This window comes from Notolepis coatsorum (assembly GCF_963971535.1).
Source record: "Notolepis coatsorum genome assembly, chromosome: 4".
In the NCBI taxonomy this organism is placed as follows: domain Eukaryota; kingdom Metazoa; phylum Chordata; class Actinopteri; order Aulopiformes; family Paralepididae; genus Notolepis; species Notolepis coatsorum.
This window is the reverse complement of record NC_140168.1, coordinates 105651339-105674360: the sequence shown is the minus strand read 5'-3', so window position 1 is coordinate 105674360 and position 23022 is coordinate 105651339. Positions and strand designations below refer to the sequence as shown.

The window sequence follows — 23022 nt, the reverse complement described above, 5'->3', positions numbered from 1 at the left end:
ACATTTGAGCCGGGGCTGTAAACATGTGTGTCTGTGAGAAAGGCCTGCTGTGGGCTGAACTGAATAGGCTACACTGTGTTCCATCTGAGATGGTGAATTAAATCAAATTGAGAGCTGGACTCGTGCTTAATAGCAAACCAACACAAAGTTGACAAACATGAAATACCAGAAGAAATGGTTGTTGTGGCGCCCAAGTGGCGAACCATGCAACGCGCTGCGTCACAAAGCGGCCGACCCCCGGGTTCGAATCCCCGACCCGGCGTCCTTTGCCGAATGTCTTCCCCCCCACTCTAGAGAGGGAACATCCCCACAGCCACACGACGAGACACCTAGACAGGGAACATGCAGACCACCAGGTCCTCCACCGTCCCATAGGGCTGCGGCCCCCAAGCCTGTTTTTGGGAGTCGAACATTCGCCAGGGTTTTTCGAACGGACGTTCAAACCATCGTTTTTAAATCATGCAAAAAAAATTATTTTGCTCCTAAACACTTTTTCTGGTTCAGTACTGTCGAGTATTAGCGCACATTTACGAATATAACGTAGCGCAGATTGCTGCGGTTATTAACGGTACTGACTACGTACTGGTCACAGGAGGCTTCAATGGCGTTATCCTGCCAGGCTTTCATGTGATGCCAGGTCAATAACTGAAGCTAATAACTCTGTCTGCAGCAGGTCTCTCTTGTGTTTCTTCTCCTGGACGGTAGTCCTCAGGGTCAGACTGGTCAGACAGACTAGGGGATGTGCATGACTGACCAATCATTTTAGAATAGTCTACTTTTCTTAAGACCGAATATTCTAACCCCCCCCTCCGCCCCCCCCCCCCCCCAGTTCAATTTCAGTTAAATTCAGTTTTTAATAGAATGGATCATTAAAATCAAAGGGTCTTGCACATAAATAGTCACTTCAGATAATCCTTCAGCTCAGCTGACAGACAATAAATCAAAATGACACCATTCACCATCGTAGCCTATAATAATAACAGCATTGCATTGGCCTATCAACCGGTTTTAATAAACAAACAGAAACATTAGCATGTGCATCTTTTAGATCAATTAGGCTATGGAAATTAGACTGCCTCTAAATATAAACATGTATTAAATAAGAATGGTTTGCTAGGGTGGACGGTAGAGCTGCCGCGATAACCGCATTACCGCGGTATCGCTGTTGCATCACGCTCACCGCAGAGTTAGGCTGAATACCGCGTCACCGCTGTTTTTTATCATAATAATAAAGTTGGCTTGCGGCTCTGCAGATATACCCTACTCGGTTCCAAGCGACCCTATTGGTCCAGCCTGGCTCTGCGGCTCTGCAGATACCCCCTACTCGACGCGTCACACTTTGTAGCCTCTGAACGAAAACAGAACGCCGCGCCGCCATCTTTACTGCCTCGCTAAGGATGCATTTCATTCAGGATTTGTTTGCGACAGAACCAAGTGCAATAAACTAAAAAGAATGGATTCACTGTGTATTCTGCCTTATTTATTGATGAAACAAAACCGACATCAACCCAATTTACCACCGAGCGGAGAGTTTAGTGTCACAACAAGATCGCTGATGTGTTAAGTTTGTTGTTGTTATTACTACAGTCAGCCGATATACACGAGAGAGGTAACGTTAAACCCGGGTTTGCTTGGTAGAATACACAATGAGAGGTAACGTTAGCGTTGGCAGAATAGACGCAACGAGAGTCTGGTTAATGTTGTTATTGATTGATTGATTGAAACTGTGTTAAACTCTGGCTTGCTGCAAGCCCTCGGACATCTATGCCCACGGAGCTCAGTGTACACAAGCGAGCGGCGGCGGCCCCGCCTGCATCCCCATTCCCCACACGGAGACAAACGGAGTAGTAGTACATGGCTGCAGTGGAAAAGGAACAAAGTACCAGGTGCCTAAAGCGGGTCGAGTCGAGTAGGTACTATGCAGTGGAAAAGCGCCATTAGACTAGAGGCAGGCTATAAGAGTAGACTACCAAACAAAATAAAAACGCATTCAAACTTTTTTTTTTTTTTGTGCGCACTGTGCGGTAATTACCGCGGCGGTAGGAAATATTTCGCAAATTCGTGCGGTAAGGAAAATATCAATACCGCGGCAGCTCTAGTGGACGGTATAAACGGTATACGGTATAAACGGTATGAATTTGCGCTACGGTATGGATTTTGACTATACCTTGACCTTCATACCTTGTGACCGGTAGACTAGAGCAGGGGTTCCCAAAGTGGGGGTCGCGGCCGCCGCAGGGGAGTTGCCAGATGATTTCCAAAAAACAAAACAAAAAAAAATCCATAATTTTTTTTTTTTTTTTATGCAGTCAGGCCACTGAACTTAGAAGCAGGCCAGGCCGGTGTTTCTAGTTGCAGCAGTGCAATAGTTAGATAACCTACATTTACATTTACATTTAGTCATTTAGCTGACGCTTTTATCCAAAGCGACTTACAAGTTCTGTGCGACAAGACAGCAAGAAGGGTATAACTCTATCAGCTGAGTAACAATGTTCATCAAAGTGTTGCGTGTTACAGTGTAGGTTAGTTTATTAGGACAAGTGCATGACATTAAGGTTAGTCGGGGTTAGATTTTTTTTTTTTTTTTTTTTTTTTTTTTTTTTTTATCATCATTTCAGATAATGGTTGAAGAAGAACCTAGGTGGGGAACAACCAGGAGATCACTGCAACTCACACAAGTTGGAGAACTATCTCTCTCTCTCTCTCTCTTGCTCTCACACACACACAAAGGGAGCCGCATGTGATTGGTGGAGGCGGGACCCTTACAAAAAACTGTTGTTGCTAATCATTGACACATGCTAGCCTGTAATAATCCCCCCCAGAAAAATCGACTTTGCATTTGATATATGCAAATATATGCAATCGATCCCAGCTCCCGTCGTTATTTGTCGCATGTCTCCCCCACCTCTCCTCCCGTTCGCCCTCTCCTCTGTCGGTCCTGCGTGACCAATAAAGCTGTAAAAATGCTAAAAAATTATAAAAAAGAAAAAATCTGTGTTGTTGCTAATCATCTGCTAGCCTGTTTAACAATAATTTGTGATGCCATCACAAACACTGGCATTTAAAGGGTACAAATAAAAGAATTCCTGCACCAGAATGCAGGAAATGAAGTCTTTGTAACAAAAAAAATTCCAAGTGGGGGACCCCCTGCTTAAAAAGTGGCCTGACTGGGGCTATATTTTGCACTATATTTCCTGGCCTGAATGATTTCCCCAGTCCGGCCCTGGTTAAAAGCCTCCAATGCTTATTAGTGTGTGTGCGTTTGCATGTTTCAATCATACATTTCCATTTATAAAAAGAAATTAGAGCTGGGCCGTTAACAGCGTTAACGTGCTGCGTTAACGCGAGACTAGTATCGCGCGATAATATAATTGACGCCATTAATCTATATAAAAAAAAATAAAAAATCTTATGTTTTTTTTTTAACCTTTATTTACCCAGGGTAGGTTCGCTGAGCACAGATGCTCTTTTTCAGGAACGCCCTGCTTCACATTCACACAGTTCCATTCACACCTGGGAGCTGCCCAGTACAACCACAGTTGACACCATTGGCCACTGAGCAACTCCACTGGAGCAGTTGGGGGTTAAGTGCCTTGCTCAAGGGCACTTCAGCGGTTGGTGTTCCTGCCGGTCCCGGGGATTGAACCGGCAACCTTCCGGTCACAAACCCGCTTCTCTAACCTTTAGGCCACCGCTGCCCCACGGGCTGAACTGAATTGAGTGACCTGACTGGTTTATGGGAGTTTAACACACATGCTGGACTGAAAATACATTTTTGTTTTATGAAATGTTTGCTTATGATTTGAATTGAATCAAATACATGGACATTTTGATTTTGAATTGAGCATGACTCTTGAGTGGTTTTTTGAATTTATGAAAAGGTAATTGATCGTTATATTTTAGCAAACGAACCTATGATTTAGCTTGCTCAGTAGTCTAGGCCTACTATTAATTAAATTATTTGTCTACCTTTATGTGGTACAGTCTTATGCCGGAGCTATAGGCCTAATTAACCAATTAAAAAGTTAATTTGATTTGCATTGGCAGGGTTTGGCCCTGTCTGGCACCCAACGGGAAAAATATTATAGGCACTATAAGTAGACACCTCTACATAAAACAAGCTGGTCTGCCTGAGTGACTGGTGGAAGAAGGAGAAATAGAGATTGGACTGATTGAGTCAAGCCATGTCACATAGTTCATGTTTGAAATGCTTCTTTCTGTTTTGCTCCTGAGAGTGTGCTAGATACTGTACTGTTCTGTACTGGTAATATTATTTATTTGTGTTAACTTCTGAATAAAACAATTTATTAAACACAAGTACATCTTATTGAACATTATTTTGATATTTCATTACCAATTATCATAGCAAAACAGCTTTTTCAAACAGTCTGTAATGCATTTTGGAAACGGGAGATGGGCTCATGGTGTAATGGGCCACCTGGCCTGAGAAACGTAAGGAGGAAAGAAAAAGTAAGGACTTAGTTCTGGTCATTATTTGGGTAGAACACACATATTTTGAATACCTTCGGCAGACTTTTTTTTTTTTTAGCCATTTTAATCTAGATTAATCTAGATTAAATCCAGGATTGCAGATAGATTAATCTAGATAAAAAAAAATCTATGCCCACCTCTAAAAATATATATATATATATATATATATATTAGATTTTTTTTTACATTTTTTTTACCTCCTATAATAGTGGGGGTCACGGCTCTCTGACACCGTTATTTGGGGGTCGCGGCCTGAAAAGTTTGGGAACCCGTGGACTAGAGCAGCTAGTCACAGCAGTAGCAATGACGTTAACGTTACTCGACTATTCACTCGACGTTTGCAGTGGTCGTTGCATAGTGTTTAATTGTACTGAGTTTTTCTCCACTTGCTCACGGACCTTGCCATATAGTTTGGGCATTTCAATTTGGCTAAGGAGGCTGAGAGGAGACTTGCTTTAGCGCAGCAACGGGCTAACGTTAGCCGCTAAGCTAACGTTCTAACGTGACTCCGCAGCACCAGTTTCATTAGTGAGGAAAGGGGGGGGGGGGTTATATTGACAACAGAGGTTCAAAGATAACTTCACATTTATTGGCTATTAGTTTCTTTATATCGCTTTATCCATCGCTGCTCTCGTTTCCAACTCTGTGTGACATCTACGGCAACTTAGGACACTCTAACCTCAAACTCAAACCTATTACGTCACGCTCTCTCTCTACGTTGTCAAACATGTACACTAAAGTTAAGTTATGTTGGAGTTGTATTGTGTTCCTGTCCTGCTGTAGTTTTTATTTTCACTTTGTGCCGCTTGATTTGATTGTATTTCATGAAAAAAGTGTTTTTCAGAGATGGAAGTAACTTGAGAAAAGGTTTTGCATTTTTCTATTGCCGTTTTTTGCACAATAAATGTTCTTAAAATACCTCTGTACTATGTGAAATATGTCCTAGTAATACAAGAGTACAGTAATAGCTGCCAGTGTTTTACCCCTTCAGAAGCATTTATATAGACATTTTAAGATAAGTTAATATACCGTGATATATACCGTTACCCGTCTATGCTTCAAATTATACCGCGATATACATTTTAGAATTTAGACCATACCGTCCAGCCCTAGTCCGTCAGCGTGTCCCTATCCAACAAAGGTAGTCTCTGAAAACTGTGTGACGTGTGGCTTGAAATCTTCTTGGTACAATTCAGATATGAGCAAAACACAAACCCTTGTTTTATATGTTCTGTTCTCCCAACAAGACGACCTCATCTTCCTCACTCAGGTTTCCACTGTACTCTTCCTCGGGCCGTACCGAATAGTTGGAAGCTTCGTTCATAATGTTGACATTCTAATTCTAAATCAACATTGGAATCTTTTATATATATATATATATATATATATTAAGGCTGTCAAATATATCGCGTTAATATCGCGTTAACTCCCGATTCTATTAATGCCACAATTTTTTTTAACTCAAGATTAACTAAAAAAAAAAAAAAAAAAAAAAACGTTTTTTTTTTTTTTTTTACTAGACTTCCCTCAGGTGTATTATTGATGCTCTCATTGATACTATGTTTGTTTCTGAAGTGTGTGTGTGTGTGTGTGTGTGTGTGTGTGTGTGTGTGTGTGTGTGTGTGTGTGTGTGTGTGTGTGTGTGTGTGTGAGATATAGAGAGAGAGGGGGGTGAGAGAGATGAGGAAGGGGCAAAAGAGAAAAAGAGCTGGGAGAGTGTGTGTGTGAGGGAGAGAGGGGGGTGTGTGATTAATCAGCCCTTGTGTGTGTGAATGTAACAAGTTCCTAACGTTTTCTTTCCCCTATTATTTCATGCACACTTTATTCATTGTTTTAAATTATTATTTTCTTTTAAGTTATTTTGTGCATCACTCTGTTTTGAATTTGATGCAAATTTGCAATGCATGAGGGTCATCCTTTTGTGTTAAATGGCTGCACAAAGCAAGCATTTGTTGACTCGCATGTTGATAAGAGTATTAAAACTTGGAACTTGAAAAAGATCTGTTTAAGGTATAAAAAAAATTAAAAATAAAAATGCGATTAATTTGCGATTAATCGCGAGTTAACTATGGACAATCATGCGATTAACCGAGTTAAATATTTTAATCGTTTGACAGCACTAATATATATATATATATATATATATATGGGTGGGAATTGATAGGATTTTATCGATACGATTCCATTATCGATTCTGCTTATCGATTCGATTCTTTATCGATTCCCTTGTCGATACCTGATCAATTTATGATTTAAATAAATAAATTGGAAATGCAACAGAACTACATTTACATTTAGCTGACGCTTTTATCCATATATATATTAGTGCTGTCAAACGATTAAAATATTTAACTCGATTAATCGCATGATTGTCCATAGTTAACTCGCGATTAATCGCAAATTAATCGCATTTTTATTTTTAATTTTTTTTTATACCTTAAACAGATCTTTTTCAAGTTCCAAGTTTTAATACTCTTATCAACATGCGAGTCAACAAATGCTTGCTTTGTGCAGCCATTTAACACAAAAGGATGACCCTCATGCATTGCAAATTTGCATCAAATTCAAAACAGAGTGATGCACAAAATAACTTAAAAGAAAATAATAATTTAAAACAATGAATAAAGTGTGCATGAAATAATAGGGGAAAGAAAACGTTAGGAACTTGTTACATTCACACACACAAGGGCTGATTAATCACACACCCCCCTCTCTCCCTCACGCACACACTCTCCCAGCTCTTTTTCTCTTTTGCCCCTTCCTCATCTCTCTCACCCCCCTCTCTCTCTATATCTCACACACACACACACACACACACACACACTTCAGAAACAAACATAGTATCAATGAGAGCATCAATAATACACCTGAGTGAAGTCTAGTAAAAAAAGAAAAAAAAAAAAAAAAAAAAAAAAGTTTTTTTTTTTTTTTTTTTGGTTAATCTTGAGTTAAAAAAATTAGTGGCATTAATAGAATCGGGAGTTAACGCGATATTAACGCGATATATTTGACAGCCTTAATATATATATATATATATATATATATATATATATATTTTTTTTTTTTTTATGTGTCTATTCATTCTGTTTAAACCAATGGGGGTTTTCTTCAGTTGCAGATAACAACGATTAGGCTACACTAATATTATAGTATTATAGTATATGACTAGTCATTAAAATTTTAATAAAATTTTTTCATAAATGATGTAGCCTATCTGCATCCGCTCTGCGCTCCAGCAAGACGTCACCATCACTTTTGTACCAACCGTGCCCTGATTGGATTATTTATGTTGACGAAACTGATGAGTTAAAGAAAGTTGATTTAATTAAAAAAAAATACAAATTTAATCAGATTAATCACTTTATTCAAATTGAGGATTTAGTTTGAGGATAGAAAAAAATATATATATATTGGGTACAGCCCTAACTCCTCCTGCAACAAAAGCCTGTATTAGTCCTGGTAGTTGCATTAGCAAGTCATACTGGTCGGACTATAGACCTGTTCGCTGTATACAAACATACCGTGTTCGAGCCAATCAGCAATACCAACCGAGTCACATAACTAAATTGCCCCCTACCTGCGCGAGCTGCTGGGCTCTATGGAGAAACCATGACACTCCCCTGACTAAAAGTTTCAAACGAAAATGGATGCATGTCACTTTAACAAATCAGCACGGCTGTGTGAGTGAGTCTTTCACCTTTTACATATCTAGCTTTAGCAGGGATTGATTGTTTAGATCGCTAGCATGGCTAACAAATGCAAATATATTGTAGTCTGCCCCGTTGTTCTGACCAGGATTATGTTCCTTTTGCCCGTGATGCGCTCGCACACAGAGTCTGACATATACACAGCGAACAGGTCTATGGGACTAACTTGGCGCCTGTTCAGTGGGGAGAGAATCTGGGAGAGATAGTGTGAACTTCCATGTGCGTTACGCTCTGCCAGTGAAACTCCCTAGCAGTCAGGTGAAAAGAACCGGCTGGCAACTCCACATGTATCGGAGGAGACATCTGGTAGTCTACACACCCTCCACAGACCGACAGAGGAGACATGTGGTAGTCTACACCCTCCCCAGACCATCAGAGGAGGCATGTGGTAGTCTACACCCTCCGCAGACCGCCAGAGGAGACATGTGGTAGTCTACACCCTCCCCAGACCATCAGAGGAGACATGTGGTAGTCTACACCCTCCCCAGACCATCAGAGGAGACATGTGGTAGTCTACACCCTCCTCAGACTAACAGAGGAGACATGTGGTAGTCTACACCCTCCCCAGACCAACAGAGGAGACATGTGGTAGTCTACACCCTCCCCAGACCAACAGAGGAGACATGTGGTAGTCTACACCCTCCCCAGACCAACAGAGGAGACATGTGGTAGTCTACACCCTCCGCAGACCATCAGAGGAGGCATGTGGTAGTCTACACCCTCCGCAGACCGCCAGAGGACACATGTGGTAGTCCACACCCTCCCCAGACCAACAGAGGAGGCATGTGGTAGTCTACACCCTCCCCAGACCAACAGATAGTGCAACGACCAGGACCATGAGCACACAGGGAATTGGCACAACAACTAAATTGGGGGGAAATGGGAGAACAAGGCAAAATAAAAAATAATGACAACATCGCCATATGCAACATTATTTTAAGATGACTACTTCAAACGACAGAGCTGTTCATTAGTCCCGGCTCCGCCCCCTGATGCATCCTACTTCCTGTCTACTCATTATTCTAGATCTACGGGACGGAGTCACTCCGCACATCTGGACAGACTCATGTGGGTCATGTGTTCAAGATGTGCCCTCGAGTCGCTAGTGTTGAACTGTGATGCTAGCTGTGATGCTAGTGAACTGTGATGCTAGCTGTGATGCTAGTAGTGAACTGTGATGCTAGCTGTGATGCTAGTAGTGAACTGTGATGCTAGCTGTGATGCTAGTAGTGAACTGTGATGCTAGTGGTGAACTGTGATGCTAGCTGTGATGCTAGTAGTGAACTGTGATGCTAGTGGTGAACTGTGATGCTAGCTGTGATGCTAGTAGTGAACTGTGATGCTAGTGGTAAACTGTGATGCTAGCTGTGATGCTAGCTGTGATGCTAGTAGTGAACTGTGATGCTAGCTGTGATGCTAGTGGTGAACTGTGATGCTAGCTGTGATGCTAGTGGTGAACTGTGATGCTAGCTGTGATGCTAGTGGTGAACTGTGATGCTAGCTGTGATGCTAGTAGTGAACTGTGATGCTAGCTGTGATGCTAGTGGTGAACTGTGATGCTAGCTGTGATGCTAGTGGTGAACTGTGATGCTAGCTGTGATGCTAGTGGTGAACTGTGATGCTAGCTGTGATGCTAGTGGTGAACTGTGATGCTAGCTGTGATGCTAGTGGTGAACTGTGATGCTAGCTGTGATGCTAGTGGTGAACTGTGATGCTAGTGGTGAACTGTGATGCTAACTGTAATGCTAGTAGTGAACTGTGATGCTAGCTGTTATGCTAGTGGTGAACTGTGATTAGGGATGGGTACCGAATTCGGTACTTTTAAAAAGGTACTTACCGAAACACGTCGGTACTACCGAGTATCGATTCACGTGAGAATCGATGCCCACGCTACACCTAAAGCTGCCACTGCCCACGCTACATCTAAAGCTGCCCACGCTACACCTAAAGCTGCCACTGCCCACGCTACACCTAAAGCTGCCACTGCCCACGCTACACCTAAAGCTGCCCACGCTACATCTAAAGCTGCCCACGCTACATCTAAAGCTGCCACTGCCCACGCTACATCTAAAGCTGCCCACGCTACACCTAAAGCTGCCCATGCTACATCTAAAGCTGCCCACGCTACACCTAAAGCTGCCCACGCTACATCTAAAGCTGCCCACGCTACATCTAAAGCTGCCACTGCCCACGCTACATCTAAAGCTGCCCACGCTACATCTAAAGCTGCCACTGCCCACGCTACATCTAAAGCTGCCACTGCCCACGCTACATCTAAAGCTGCCCACGCTACATCTAAAGCTGCCACTGCCCACGCTACATCTAAAGGATGTACACTTTTAACAAGCGAATGGCATGTTCTCTCTTTTTTTTTTTTTTACAATTAAAATATTTATCGAATACAGAATATTCGTTTGAATATTCCACGCTACTGCATGGCGGCACACAAACTGCGTGTGCGTGTGCCTGTGTGTGTGTGCTACTGGAGTCATGCTAGGACAGCCTGGCTGGCCTGGTACACAAGTGTGTGTGTGTGTGTGTGTGTGTGTGTGTACTGGAGTCATGCTAGGACAGCCTGGCCAGTACAGAACCAGAACCTGCTGGCCGCTCCACACTGGCTCTCCATCACCGGTCGGTACATCATCCTTCCTCCAGATGTGCCACGTGTGGAGCGGGGAGCTCAGCAGATGCTCTGCAGGGCAGGAGCCAGGCCAGGCTCAGGAGCCAACACACAACGTGGGGACAATATCCACCCTGCCCTGGGTCAGGAGCACGTACGTGGCTGCTGTTTTACGAGAGAGATAGTGGAGGGGGAGAGGGGGGGGGGGGGGGTGGAGGGAGAGCGAGGGGGCGTGGGGGGGGGATGATTGCAGGGCAGGGTCTGCAAATGAAGAATTCTTTGATGCGCGAGCGTTGCGAGGTCAGATGTGGACGTTTGGAAACCTGCAATAAAAGGTTGATTTATGGATGAAATAGCTATACGTTTTTTAGTGGAATGTTCGCCTTTTGGACAAATATTAAAGTGATTACTCTCCGTCTGACTGTACGTTACACATAATGTAAAGGTGCTGGGCTGAAGCAGTCCCTGTGGACTAGGGTGACGTCTGCTCTGCCCACTCCAGGACTAGGGTGACGTCTGCTCTGCCCACTCCAGGACTAGGGTGACGTCTGCTCTGCCCACTCCAGGACTAGGGTGACGTCTGCTCTGCCCACTCCAGGACTAGGGTGACGTCTGCTCTGCCCACTCCAGGACTAGGGTGACGTCTGCTCTGCCCACTCCAGGAGGGCACTCCATTCTTGTTTTTTTTTTGTTTTTTTAGAATGATGTGGCTCTTTGTTTAAATGTTTAGATAACAATAAAGTGTTTCTTTTAGATTAAACATTTTAGTTTTTTCTATTCTATTAAAAGTGAGAAGCTCCATCTTAACCCTTTCACTACCACACTACAGAAGGTTAACCTTTCACTGCCACACTACAGAAGGTTAACCCTGTCACTACCACACTACAGAAGGTTAACCTTTCACTACCACACTACAGAAGGTTAACCTTTCACTGCCACACTACAGAAGGTTAACCCTGTCACTACCACACTACAGAAGGTTAACCACTACCACACTACAGAAGGTTAACCTTCTGTAGTGTGGTAGTGAAAGGTCACCAACTTTTTTGTCCACCAAAAAAGCGCCAAAAGATCGAAAAGAAACTAGCAGAGCCAGAACTGTTCAACTCCCCTGGAGCCACAGCCAGCAGAGAAGCCGGTTTACTTTCGCTTTTAAACCAGCTGGAGCCTGAGAACTGGAGTGTGAGGGGATGTAACACTAAAGATGGCGGCAACGACAAAGAATTGCTGCAAAATAAACATACATCTGTTGTTTAAATTTTTATTTTTTATTTTTTGTGGCACTGCAGATATACCCTACTCCAATGATCCGCACGGACGTTAGACATTGTTGCACTTGCTACCCAGTCTGTTAGCTAGTAGCAGATGCTCTGGCTAGTAGTAAAGTTTATGTTGTGATTTTCGATGCAAAATAAATATTCAACATTCTCTTTTGAGCCTCAGACTCTTATCCTTTGGCACTTGGAACTTGCAGGTCTGCAGCCATTATTGCTGGATTATGAATAGCACCAACTATAGCCAAGGTCCTGGAGAAAGGACAGGCGATCATCTGATTTGATGTAACGTTAAAGCGGATGTTGTTCCAACTAGCTAGCTTTTCAGCTAATGCTATCATAACACCAGCAAGCAAAACACATCCGAGCTCCCAGTCACACGCTCTGTCGGGGACAATGGAATTTAAGAAAGTGTATCTGCTGTTAAAATGACAAACAGCATCACACTTTAAAACACTTTAAAAAACATAATCCTCACTCTTCACAAGAGATAAATGACGTCATGGGATCTGAGGCTAGACTTTCGGCGTACTCGCCGATACCGATACCAGCATTTTAAGCAGTATCGGAGGCATTTCCGATACTGGTATCGGTATCGGAACAACTCTACTTTAGGATAAGAGTCTGAGGCGGAGTCTCAAAAGAGAATGTTTAATATGTATTGTGCATTAAAAATCACAACAGAGCCTCTGCTACGCCTACTAGCTAACTGAACCGGAGCAGACTGGGTAGCAAGTGCAACAACGTATAACGTCCGTGCGGAGCCAATGTCCCAACAACCTTTCCGTGGGTGAACTGTCAAGTTGTCAATTAATGATACTAATACTAATCTATACAATCACCTGTCGTTGAATAAATACCATTACTTTGTAGTCATTACTAAAAAACAGTATATATAAAACAGTAGCTGTAAAAAAAAATATATATATTTTTTTTATAATTAATATAATATAATTATTATAATTTTTTTTTAATGTATGCACTGGTATCAGATCAGTATCGGCCAATACCCAAAGCTTAGGTATCGGAATCGGATCGGGAAGAAAAAAATGGTACCGGACTACATTGGACTCAGCACTTCTGGTAAATCATAGAAATACTATAGTCGGTAACCTATTCTGTTCCGTGTTATAGTCGGCGCCGGGCCCGAGCACTCCGAGGCTCGATGACTTTACCGGTAATGGCGACCGCTATTGGAGAACTATGAAGAAGACAAAACTATCGCATTATGGATAATAAGGTGCGTTGTCACCAGACTATGTTGGATTCTAGTATTTTCAGACGGGCTGTTTGGATGTAACGATACCTGGTAATTATCTGGATCGTTACCCTGGCGCTGCTGGCGGGCCACCTAACGTTATATTTATTGATCCTGTTCTGATCCAAGACACTTGGAGCAAGAGTAGAGTACCTGCTGACAAAGGTCACTTCTATTTTACGTCTATTTTACCGAACCCCATCATAAAACATGCTTTTGTAACGATCCCAGCGTCAGAAAACGACCCCGCGCCTCCTTGATGGCTTTCCGAATAGAAACATCTATATGGCGTGTTTACCTTTGACCTGGAAATAATATAGCTTTCAGGCGGGACGATTTTTAGCATGGGATAGAGCATGGGATAGAAATAACGTTTTTTTCCCCATGATAGAGTATAAATAGTGCCCGTCGAATGAGCCATACCATTGTCTCCATAGCTATAATATAGAATACACAATGGTCTGCAAACATCGTGAAAACTGAAAATGGTCCAAATCTGGCTACAGGGGGTAAAGATGGAAAAACAGCGTGGCAGTAGGGCTGGGCGATATAGCGATAACGATAAATATCGCGATATATTTTAATAATCGATATCGAATATCGAAATTTAAAAAAAATCGAAAAATCGTTTTTTTTTTTTTTTTTTTCTGCAACAGGGCAGTTTTAAAACCAGAGACAGTGGACAGACTTGTCTTTCTTGCCTGCAACTTAAAGTAATGGCTTTGCTTGTCCAAATGACAATACTGACCAAATTCAGATTTCTTTTTCTCTTGTCCATTTATTTTGTTTGCTTTCTAATTTAAAATACATTTTGAAACCGTCTGTACACAGTAGGCTATGTGTGCTAGCAGAACTAGTCTCCAGTCACGAGTCACGGTGCACATGTGCGGTGGTTTGTCCACCAAAAAAGCGCCAAAAGATCGAAAATAAACTAGCAGAGCCAGAACTGTTCAACTCCTCTGGAGCCACAGCCAGCAGAGAAGCCGGTTTACTTTAGCTTTTAAACCAGCTGCAGCCTGAGAACTGGAGTGTGAGGGGATGTAACACTAAAGATGGCGGCAATGACAAAGAATTGCTGCAAAATAAACATGCATCTGTTGTTAAAAAAAAAATAAAAAAAAAATTAAAATGTTTTATACTTATAACAATTCGATAATTATCGATATCGAGAAATAAAATAAAATTATCATATCGTTATCGCGATATGATTTTTTTCCATATCGCCCAGCCCTACGTGGCAGTCAAAGAGTTAACACATTGAGTGCCGTTCACGAGAATTCTCGTTTTCTGAGCACCAACCGCTCAGTGGCATAAATGAAGATTCTCGTTTCTGGGTTGTTTTTCCTTTTTTTAATACCCTATTCAATATCAGGGAGCTGTGTGTTGCCTGAAAAATGCATACTACAGTAGGTGCAGTATCGGCCGCATCCTACCAGGCGGCGGTATCGAGCACCATTTCTAACATTGTATCCTGGGCTGTGGGATGAGCCCAGGCCTCGGATTTAATTTTCTTTATTCTCGGGGCGAGACGCACGGGTCTGCCGGTTACATCGATGTATGTCGGGACATTGACATTGGATCCATCATATGGCGATCAAGAAATTGGAATATTCTTTTTGGATTACTCCCGGCCACAGGTAAGGGGGCGATTTGACGTCAATTCTAGCTTGATCCTGCAATGCTTTCATAGCAATCGGGCTGATAACCGTTTTTTAGTGTTCAATGCGAATGCCGTTACCGGCGATGGAATAATCAGAAACGGCCGCCCCCCCTTTCATGCGTTCATGATGGAACATAATACATAATATATTCTAGATTTGAATCCGGAACAATAGCGGGTTCGGGCAAGAAACGCTAGAAACGTTATCAACCAGGAAATGAAGTTGATCTAGTGTGAGCCGTAGGCCTGCCGCGATAAGCAATAAATCGATTAATTGCTGCGATAATTAAAATGAATGCAATGATTTTGACGGGCGCGATTAATTGCTATTTGCGCGTTTGTTTTAATGAGGCGGAACCAGTGCCCCTCAGTCACTGTCCGTGTTGGGAGGCGGGCCGCTGACGTTACTAGAGTACAGCACGGGAGCTCCGTGGGGCAACGCCACATAGACATTTCTCAATAGTGTTGCTCCTTTTAACCAAGTAGCATTATTTGTAGTGTAACGTTAGCTATTTTTAGACCCAAGTAGTTACTCGCTATTGCCCGGAGAAACTGGACTGCTAAATAAAGATTAAAGATCTAGCGTTCGTTGATGCTCATTCAATGCTAACAACATTAGCTACAAACGAAATACAACGTATAGCATAGCTACAAGTACAACACAGAATAACGTTAATACAATTACATGCATCATTGTTTACAATTAACGGGTGGGGCTAGTCAAAGGACTGGACACGGGGACAAGTTAAACATGAATTAATTTATTATAACACTCCGGTAGTTTCGAGTCGTGCTGCAGTGCTTACGCACCACAGCTATTATATTATATACTGCTTTGACGCTTCCTCCTCATCGTTGATTGCCTGTAGTAGCTGCATCTAACGTTAGTAGCTAACGTTAAAACTAACCTAAAGTTAGTTGTTCACCAACAATTTGTTTTATCATTAGCTCAAAAACATCATATCATTAGCCCAAGTTGTCGGCTCATAGTTTCTGCTTAGGATAACCACAACAATACTTCCGGTCCGGTCGGTGGGCTTCAAAATAAAAGTCTAAACACCGGAAAAGACGGAGCGGTGGGCTTCAAAATAAAAGTTTGGGGAAATAAATTTCAAAAAAAAAAATATCTAACCGGTCGCAATAATATCGCTTATCGCGATATTTTCGGGGGCAATTAATCGCCCAGCAAAATGTGTTATCGTGGCAGGCCTAGTGAGCCGTGCCCGGTTCCCAGCAGCGTGGTCACGTTACGTCACTTTGTTGTTTCCTGTTGGCGGTGGGGGGGGGGGGGGGGGGGGGGGGGCTCCCAGAGAGTGAGTAGTTCCTCTCAGGAGTGGGGGGAGGGCTCCCTGAGAGTGAGTAGTTCCTCTCAGGGGGGGGGGGGCTCCCTGAGAGTGAGTAGTTCCTCTCAGGAGGAGGGGGGCTCCCTCTCTCAGGAGGGGGGGGGGGGGCACGTTTAGAGAGAACAGAGAATGCCACTCAGACAATATCTCACTAAAACTAAAACCCAAACAAACCACAAGGACTCGAGGCCAACGGATCCATGACACGACCAGACACACACACAGTGTGAGAGAGACACACACAGTGTGAGAGAGACACACACAGTGTGAGAGAGAGACACACACACAGTGTGAGAGAGACACACAGTGTGAGAGAGACACACAGTGTGAGAGAGACACACACAGTGTGAGAGAGAGACACACACACACAACACACACAGTGTGAGAGAGAGACACACACAGTGTGAGAGAGAGACACACACACAGTGTGAGAGAGACACACACACAGTGTGAGAGAGAGACACACACACACACACACACACAGTGTGAGAGAGAGACACACACACAGTGTGAGAGAGAGACACACACACAGTGTGAGAGAGAGACACACAGTGAGAGAGAGACACACACACACAGTGTGAGAGAGAGACACACACACTGTGAGAGACACACACACACACAGTGTGAGAGAGTGTGTGAGAGAGAGACACACACAGTGTGAGAGAGAGACACACACAATGTGAGAGAGACACACACAGTGTGAGAGACACACACACAGTGTGAGAGAGAGTGTGTGAGAGAGAGACACACACAGTGTGAGAGAGAGACACACACAGTGTGAGAGAGAGACACACACAGTGTGAGAGAGAGACACACACAGTGTGAGAGAGAGACACACACAGTGTGTGAGAGAGACACACACACAGTGTGAGAGAGACACACACACAGTGTGAGAGAGACACACACAGTGTGAGAGAGAGACACACACACAGTGTGAGAGAGAGACACACACACACAGTGTGAGAGAGACACACACAGTGTGAGAGAGAGACACACAGTGTGAGAGAGAGACACACACAGTGTGAGAGAGACACACACACACACACAGTGTGAGAGAGACACACACAGTGTGAGAGAGAGACACACACAGTGTGAGAGAGAGACACACACACACAGTGTGAGAGACACACACACACACAGTGTGAGAGAGAGACACACACACGCAGTGTGAGAGACAGACACACACACAGTGTGAGAGAGAAACACACACACACACAGTGTGAGAGAGACACACACACAGTGTGAGAGAGACACACACACAGTGTGAGAGAGACACACACACAGTGTGAGAGAGACACACACACACACACAGTGTGAGAGAGAGACACACACACACAGTGTGAGAGAGAGACACACACACACACACACACACAGTGTGAGAGAGAGACACACACACACAGTGTGAGAGAGACACACACACTCAGACACAGTGTGAGAGAGAGACACACACACTCACCCCCCTCTTTTACAAGATCATGTGATGTCGCACGGCCCTCCCTCACCATATAATGATGCACTGGGTCCAGTTTCTGGTTACCCTTGTGTACACACACACACACACACACACACACACACACCCCTCCGTCGTGCCTGCATTACAGCCACCCCCCTCACCCCCCCGCCCATCCAGTCAGTGACTCTCATGACCAGCCCAGCCCCGAGGCTGTCTCCCTCCACCCCTCCGTCCGTCCGTCGCTCCACTCGCCCAACCCGTCTGTGTCCCCAGATACCAGGACAATAGGGCGGTTGTGTGTTTGCCCAAGGTGTGGGAGTGTGGCTCCCAGCCTCCTGACAATGCTTAGACAGAGGGGGAGACAGAGAGAGGACAGAGGGAGAGGGGGGGGGGGCAAGCTCACTGACGGATTCCAGGGGAAGAATTCTCCTTCTGGGCCCCTCGACCCCCTGATCCCCCCCCCCCCCCCCCCACCCCACCCAAAACCAACCCACCAATCAACCCTGACCGTGCCACAACCCCCCCCCCCTCCCGCTAATAAACACCCTATCTATCTCCCCGACTCCAGACAGGGACCCGTGTGAGCCCCCCCCCCCACACACACACAAGACTGGTTTCTCCTGCTCATGAGGGCTTCTGCACATTTCTTAGAAGTGGGGGTGAAAGAAACCGGTCTCCCGGGCCCCAGATGATACCCACCGAGAGGGATACGAAGTGCGATCCTTCACCTAGTGAGATCCTTTGCTCTCTCTCCTAATCATTCAGGGAATCAATAAAGCACAGAGGAGGAGGAGGAGGAGGAGAGGGGGGGGGGGGGGGGGGGGGGGCGATCTCACGTTAGCGTCTGGAGAGAATTCAGGACACAACGGCCCCTTCTCTCTCTCTCTCTCAGAGGAGAGACCCACACTTCCAGCTGCCCTGGTGTGCCCCGTCGTACGTAACCAGCGGGCTAATCCAGTTAGCTTAACCGCTGCAGCTGGGCCCTGACTAATGTCAGGAATGGGTGAACAGAACAAGACATCGCCTCGTCCTTCTGTAATTCCCCCCCCCTTTTAATGTGCGGCCTCACAATGCAGCGCCCTCCACACACACACACACACACACACAGTGTGGCGCATTCTTCCTGCCGGCCGCTTTGAGCCTACATACATGATGTGGAATCTTCCAATACACCCCGATGGAAAGCAATAAACTGGGCATGCGAGTGGGGGACCTTCACGGGGGAGTGGGGGACCTTCACGGGGGAGTGGGGGACCTTCACGGGGGAGTGGGGGACCTTCCCGGGTGGGGGAGTGGGGGACCTTCACGGGGACGTAGGGAGCGCCAGTGGCCCAGGGGACGAAAAGAAAAAAGAAGCCAGAGGAAAAAGAAAGGAAAAGGAATTGAAGTTGAAGCCAATATATCTATCCTGAAATTCAATTACATCAATATTGGAATCAAATAAGAGCCAATAAAGAAGCGCTGGCTCATTTCTCTCTCGCTCCCTCTGGCTCTCTCCACATAAAGCTGCCTTCAGATCAGATGATAAGACGTTGCTCTTTGCTCGCTGCTAGGTCGGGGTCCGTTGATCGTCCTCCTCATGGAGATTGTCTATTCTACGGAGCGTGAGCGACAATAACAGACCGCGGTTTGCTTTCACGTGGCGTTACACTCGAACACAAAGAGATGATATATTTTAACACCATCTCCACACACGTGACGTGATCCACTCGAGGTTGGAAGTTGCTTTTGCTTACATCACATAAATACAAGCTGTTACTCTCACCACTTCGTACTTGGTCAACGGCAACAGGGGTCAAAGTTGAAATAATGTGAACTATGAGCACCGTGTTCTACAGTGCGCCACGCCATGAGGGAGCACACCCCCCCCCCCCCCCCCATTTAGGAAACAATGGCAGTGGAAATCGGTTTCGCCAATGCTCGGCAACGGTAACCTCTCAATCCACTGCCCAGGGTCGTTGTTGCTAGGGAGTAACCAACACCAAGCCCCTAATCCTCTCCCACCGCTCTCCTGACCAATTAGAGACGTGCACACGAGTCGCTCAGTGGATCCCTTTAAGTCATTGTGATTAGTGACTGCGTGCGTGCGGGCTGCGGAGAGAAACTAAATGTGGTGGCGGCGCAATCCTGCTCACTTATAAATTAAGAGTCAAATAGCGACCCGGTCTTAATTCCCCCCGACAGCTTGGGAGCAAGGCGAGCATATGAGGTGGGATGGTCCATTTTTACGGGGAGGGCGGGAGGGGGGTCAGTTAGGTTTATTATTTATATAGGAGGACTGAAGGGCTTGGTAGGGGTGGATTTACAATCCCCTCTTTTATGAGGGCATTCAGGGAGTGTTGTGGAAATGTTGCTTACTCTGCACAAACCACAACAACCACCTTGCATTTCAATGTACAGAATTATGCAAATGTATAACTACTACTAGGCTGATTTGTCCTGTATGTAAAGTGTTATTGTATTAACCACATGCTTGGGGGGTAAACCTCAATCTTTATAAGCCTACTTTGAGTGAATACGCAATGATCCAACAAGACGGATGTATGGTTTCAGTCCAACACAATTATACTATGTAGGCTTAATCACAAGACATGCCTCAAAGACACAACACTTAGTGCCTGTTAATCCACAGATATATGTAAACAGGGCCAGGTGATGTGGTTGACAGTCTATTGCTGACATCTATTTGGACTCATTGAAGAAGCCTATTCATGTTTTGAATAGAGCCTCCTGCATGTGGGCCAGGCAGGCTGTCAGGCTCCGCTCCGGGCCACATGATTTACTCCTCTCCCCTTGTCCAGCCCTGCAAGTGACACACCATCTATGGATTTTGGGGAGTCATTCTAGCACAATGCCTCTAATTTAGCTCCCCAAAGGGAGGTGGGAGAAATGCGCCCAGAGGTCACCCGGCCGGGACTGCGAACCAGCGAAATTACATGTGAGGCAGGGAGGCAGGGGGAGGCGGGCGGGGGGGGGGGGGGGGTTGGGTATGGGGTGCGGTTCCCCAAAGACTTGCGAAAGGGTCGAGCCCTTGCCACTGTGTGACCTCTAGCAAGCTAGCAATCAAGTGAGCTACGAAGACAACAAAAGCATTTATTGAGCACACACAGTGAGCCCAGTTTAGAAAAGCTAGCTAATATTACACACGCATGGGCTGCTGTGTGTAGAGAGAGAGAGAGAGACACCGACCCGTCAACTTCATGCAACCATGCCTTTGTTGTGGCAATAAAATACACCCAAACTTTTATGCGAGGATACTCACTTGGACATTCTCTGGATGATCCAGGAGTTACTAGCAGGTGTCACATTATTTGGCCGGCTAACGTTAATAATAATAATGCTTCTAGTTCTGACAGGTGAACAAGGAGGGGGGGGGGGGGGGGGGGTCGCTTTTAATTAACCCGTTCACCGCCGCACTACCAAAACGGTTAACCCTTTCACCGCGACGACAATACACAGAAGGTTAACCCTTTCACTGCCTCACACACGACAGCCGGTTAACCCTTTCACCGTGACAACACACAGAAGGTTAACCCTTTCACTGCCACACACACACAGCAGCCCGGTTAACCCTTTCACTGCGACAACAATACACAGAAGGTTAACCCTTTCACTGACACACACGACAGCCCGGTTAACCCTTTCACACTGCCACACGACAGAAGGTTAAGGGTACCCCGTCGGTTGTGTGATAGTAAAGAGGTTAACCTTCTGTCGTGTGGCAGTGAAAGGGTGATTCAGTAAACCCAGTTAGCCGAGGTTAACCTGACTTAAAGAGGGGGCTTTCCTGTGCCGTCACCACCGGGCTAACACCCTGAAACCCGGATAAGCAGCAGCAGCATAGCAGTTAGCCACCCCCAGCAGCTATAGCTAGCTAGCTCTGGCTAAGTTGTTAGCTCAAGGCTAGTAGCTGGAGGAGCTAACGTCAGAGCTAATTAGCCTAGTAGTGGAACGGGATTGTGTTGTTGTGGCTTAGTAGGCAAGGCAAGGCAGTACAGTAACCCCCCATTTCTGCTTCTTTCGATGTTATTCTGTTGAAATAAGATAACCAGCAGCTAGCTAGTCGTTAGCTCAAGGCTAGCTGGAGCTAACGTCAGCTAATTAGCCTGCTAGTGGAAAGGGATTGTGTCGGTGGCTTAGCAGTAACCCCCCGTTCCTGTGTTCGATATGATTCTGTTGAAAGTATAATAATAACCAACGCTTTTCGAAGTGAAAACAGAACACGAACAGAACACAGACATGTGACGGGAGTTGTCCGGAGTGTTGTTGTGTTGTCGTTACCTGCTTGGCCGGCTCGTTGCTCCCGTGTTCCCCAGACAGGTGGTGTCTCAGCAACAAGGCCCGCTTGTAGGTGCTGCTCCCCCCGCGGGCCAGCTCGTCCCCCCCGGTGCTGCTGCTGCTCCCGGTCCTCCCGGTCCCGTGGTGGCGGTGGTGGTGACACCAGGAGCACGACATCACTCCCGTGTCCCGGCAGAACCGGAGCCACGGGAACTCCCGCAGCCAGGCGGTGTGGAACAGAGAGTGTTGTTTCTTCTGGAGCAGCAGGGTCTGCTGCGGTCTCATCATCATCTCCACCCGGTCCCGGGGTCTCCTCCGCTGGGAGCCCGGTGCCGCCGCTGCTGCCTCCTCCCCGGTGCTCCGGTCCTCCTCCTCCTCCCCGCCGGACCCCGAGCCCCCCTCCTCCCGGGACCCCCCTCCGTCCATCTCCCCTTCTTCTTCTTCCACCGGACAACCCTCGCCGTTCCCGGTAATAGCCGCCGCCGCCGTCCAGTTAGCGTTAGTACCCCCTCCTTCCGGGTCCTCGTCCTCCTCCGGCTCCGTGCTGCTGTCCTCCTCCGCCGCGGGGCTGACGGACCCCGGGCCCCCGCCCTGCGCCGCCCGCCGCCCCGGTCCTTCTTTAGTAGTAGCCCCCGGATCCCCCCGGTCCTCCTCCTCCTCACGGTCCACCGTCAGCGGCCCGTTCCCGTTCAGATGTCGGTCCTGCTGACAGGAGGAGGAGGCCCGGGCCTCCCAGCCGCTGTTCCCCCCGGTCCCCCCGGTCCCGACACCGACCCCGCTGGAGGAGCCCGTCGTCACGGAGGCTAATCCACCGCCGCCTCCTCGGAAAGCCAGCGACCTGCGGTTTCGCTCCCCGGACATTTTCCTCCTTAAATATATTTACAATCGACTCACTTTTTCTCCACCAGTATTTTTTAAAACGTCTGATTTCGAGATCT

The 23022-nt window shown here is 45.9% G+C and overlaps 1 protein-coding gene across 1 annotated transcript in view; it reads right to left on the bottom strand.

Annotated features, from left to right (window-relative positions):
* Nucleotides 1–22461, bottom strand: part of zbtb10 (zinc finger and BTB domain containing 10) — an 87385-nt gene extending 64924 nt beyond the window's left edge. Inside the window, exon 1 of the mRNA XM_084312391.1 lies at nt 22088–22461. Coding sequence (XP_084168517.1) covers nt 22088–22375 — 288 coding nt within the window. The 5' untranslated portion in view covers nt 22376–22461. The remainder of the gene's footprint in view (nt 1–22087) is intronic.
* Nucleotides 22462–23022: the final 561 nt, after the last annotated feature.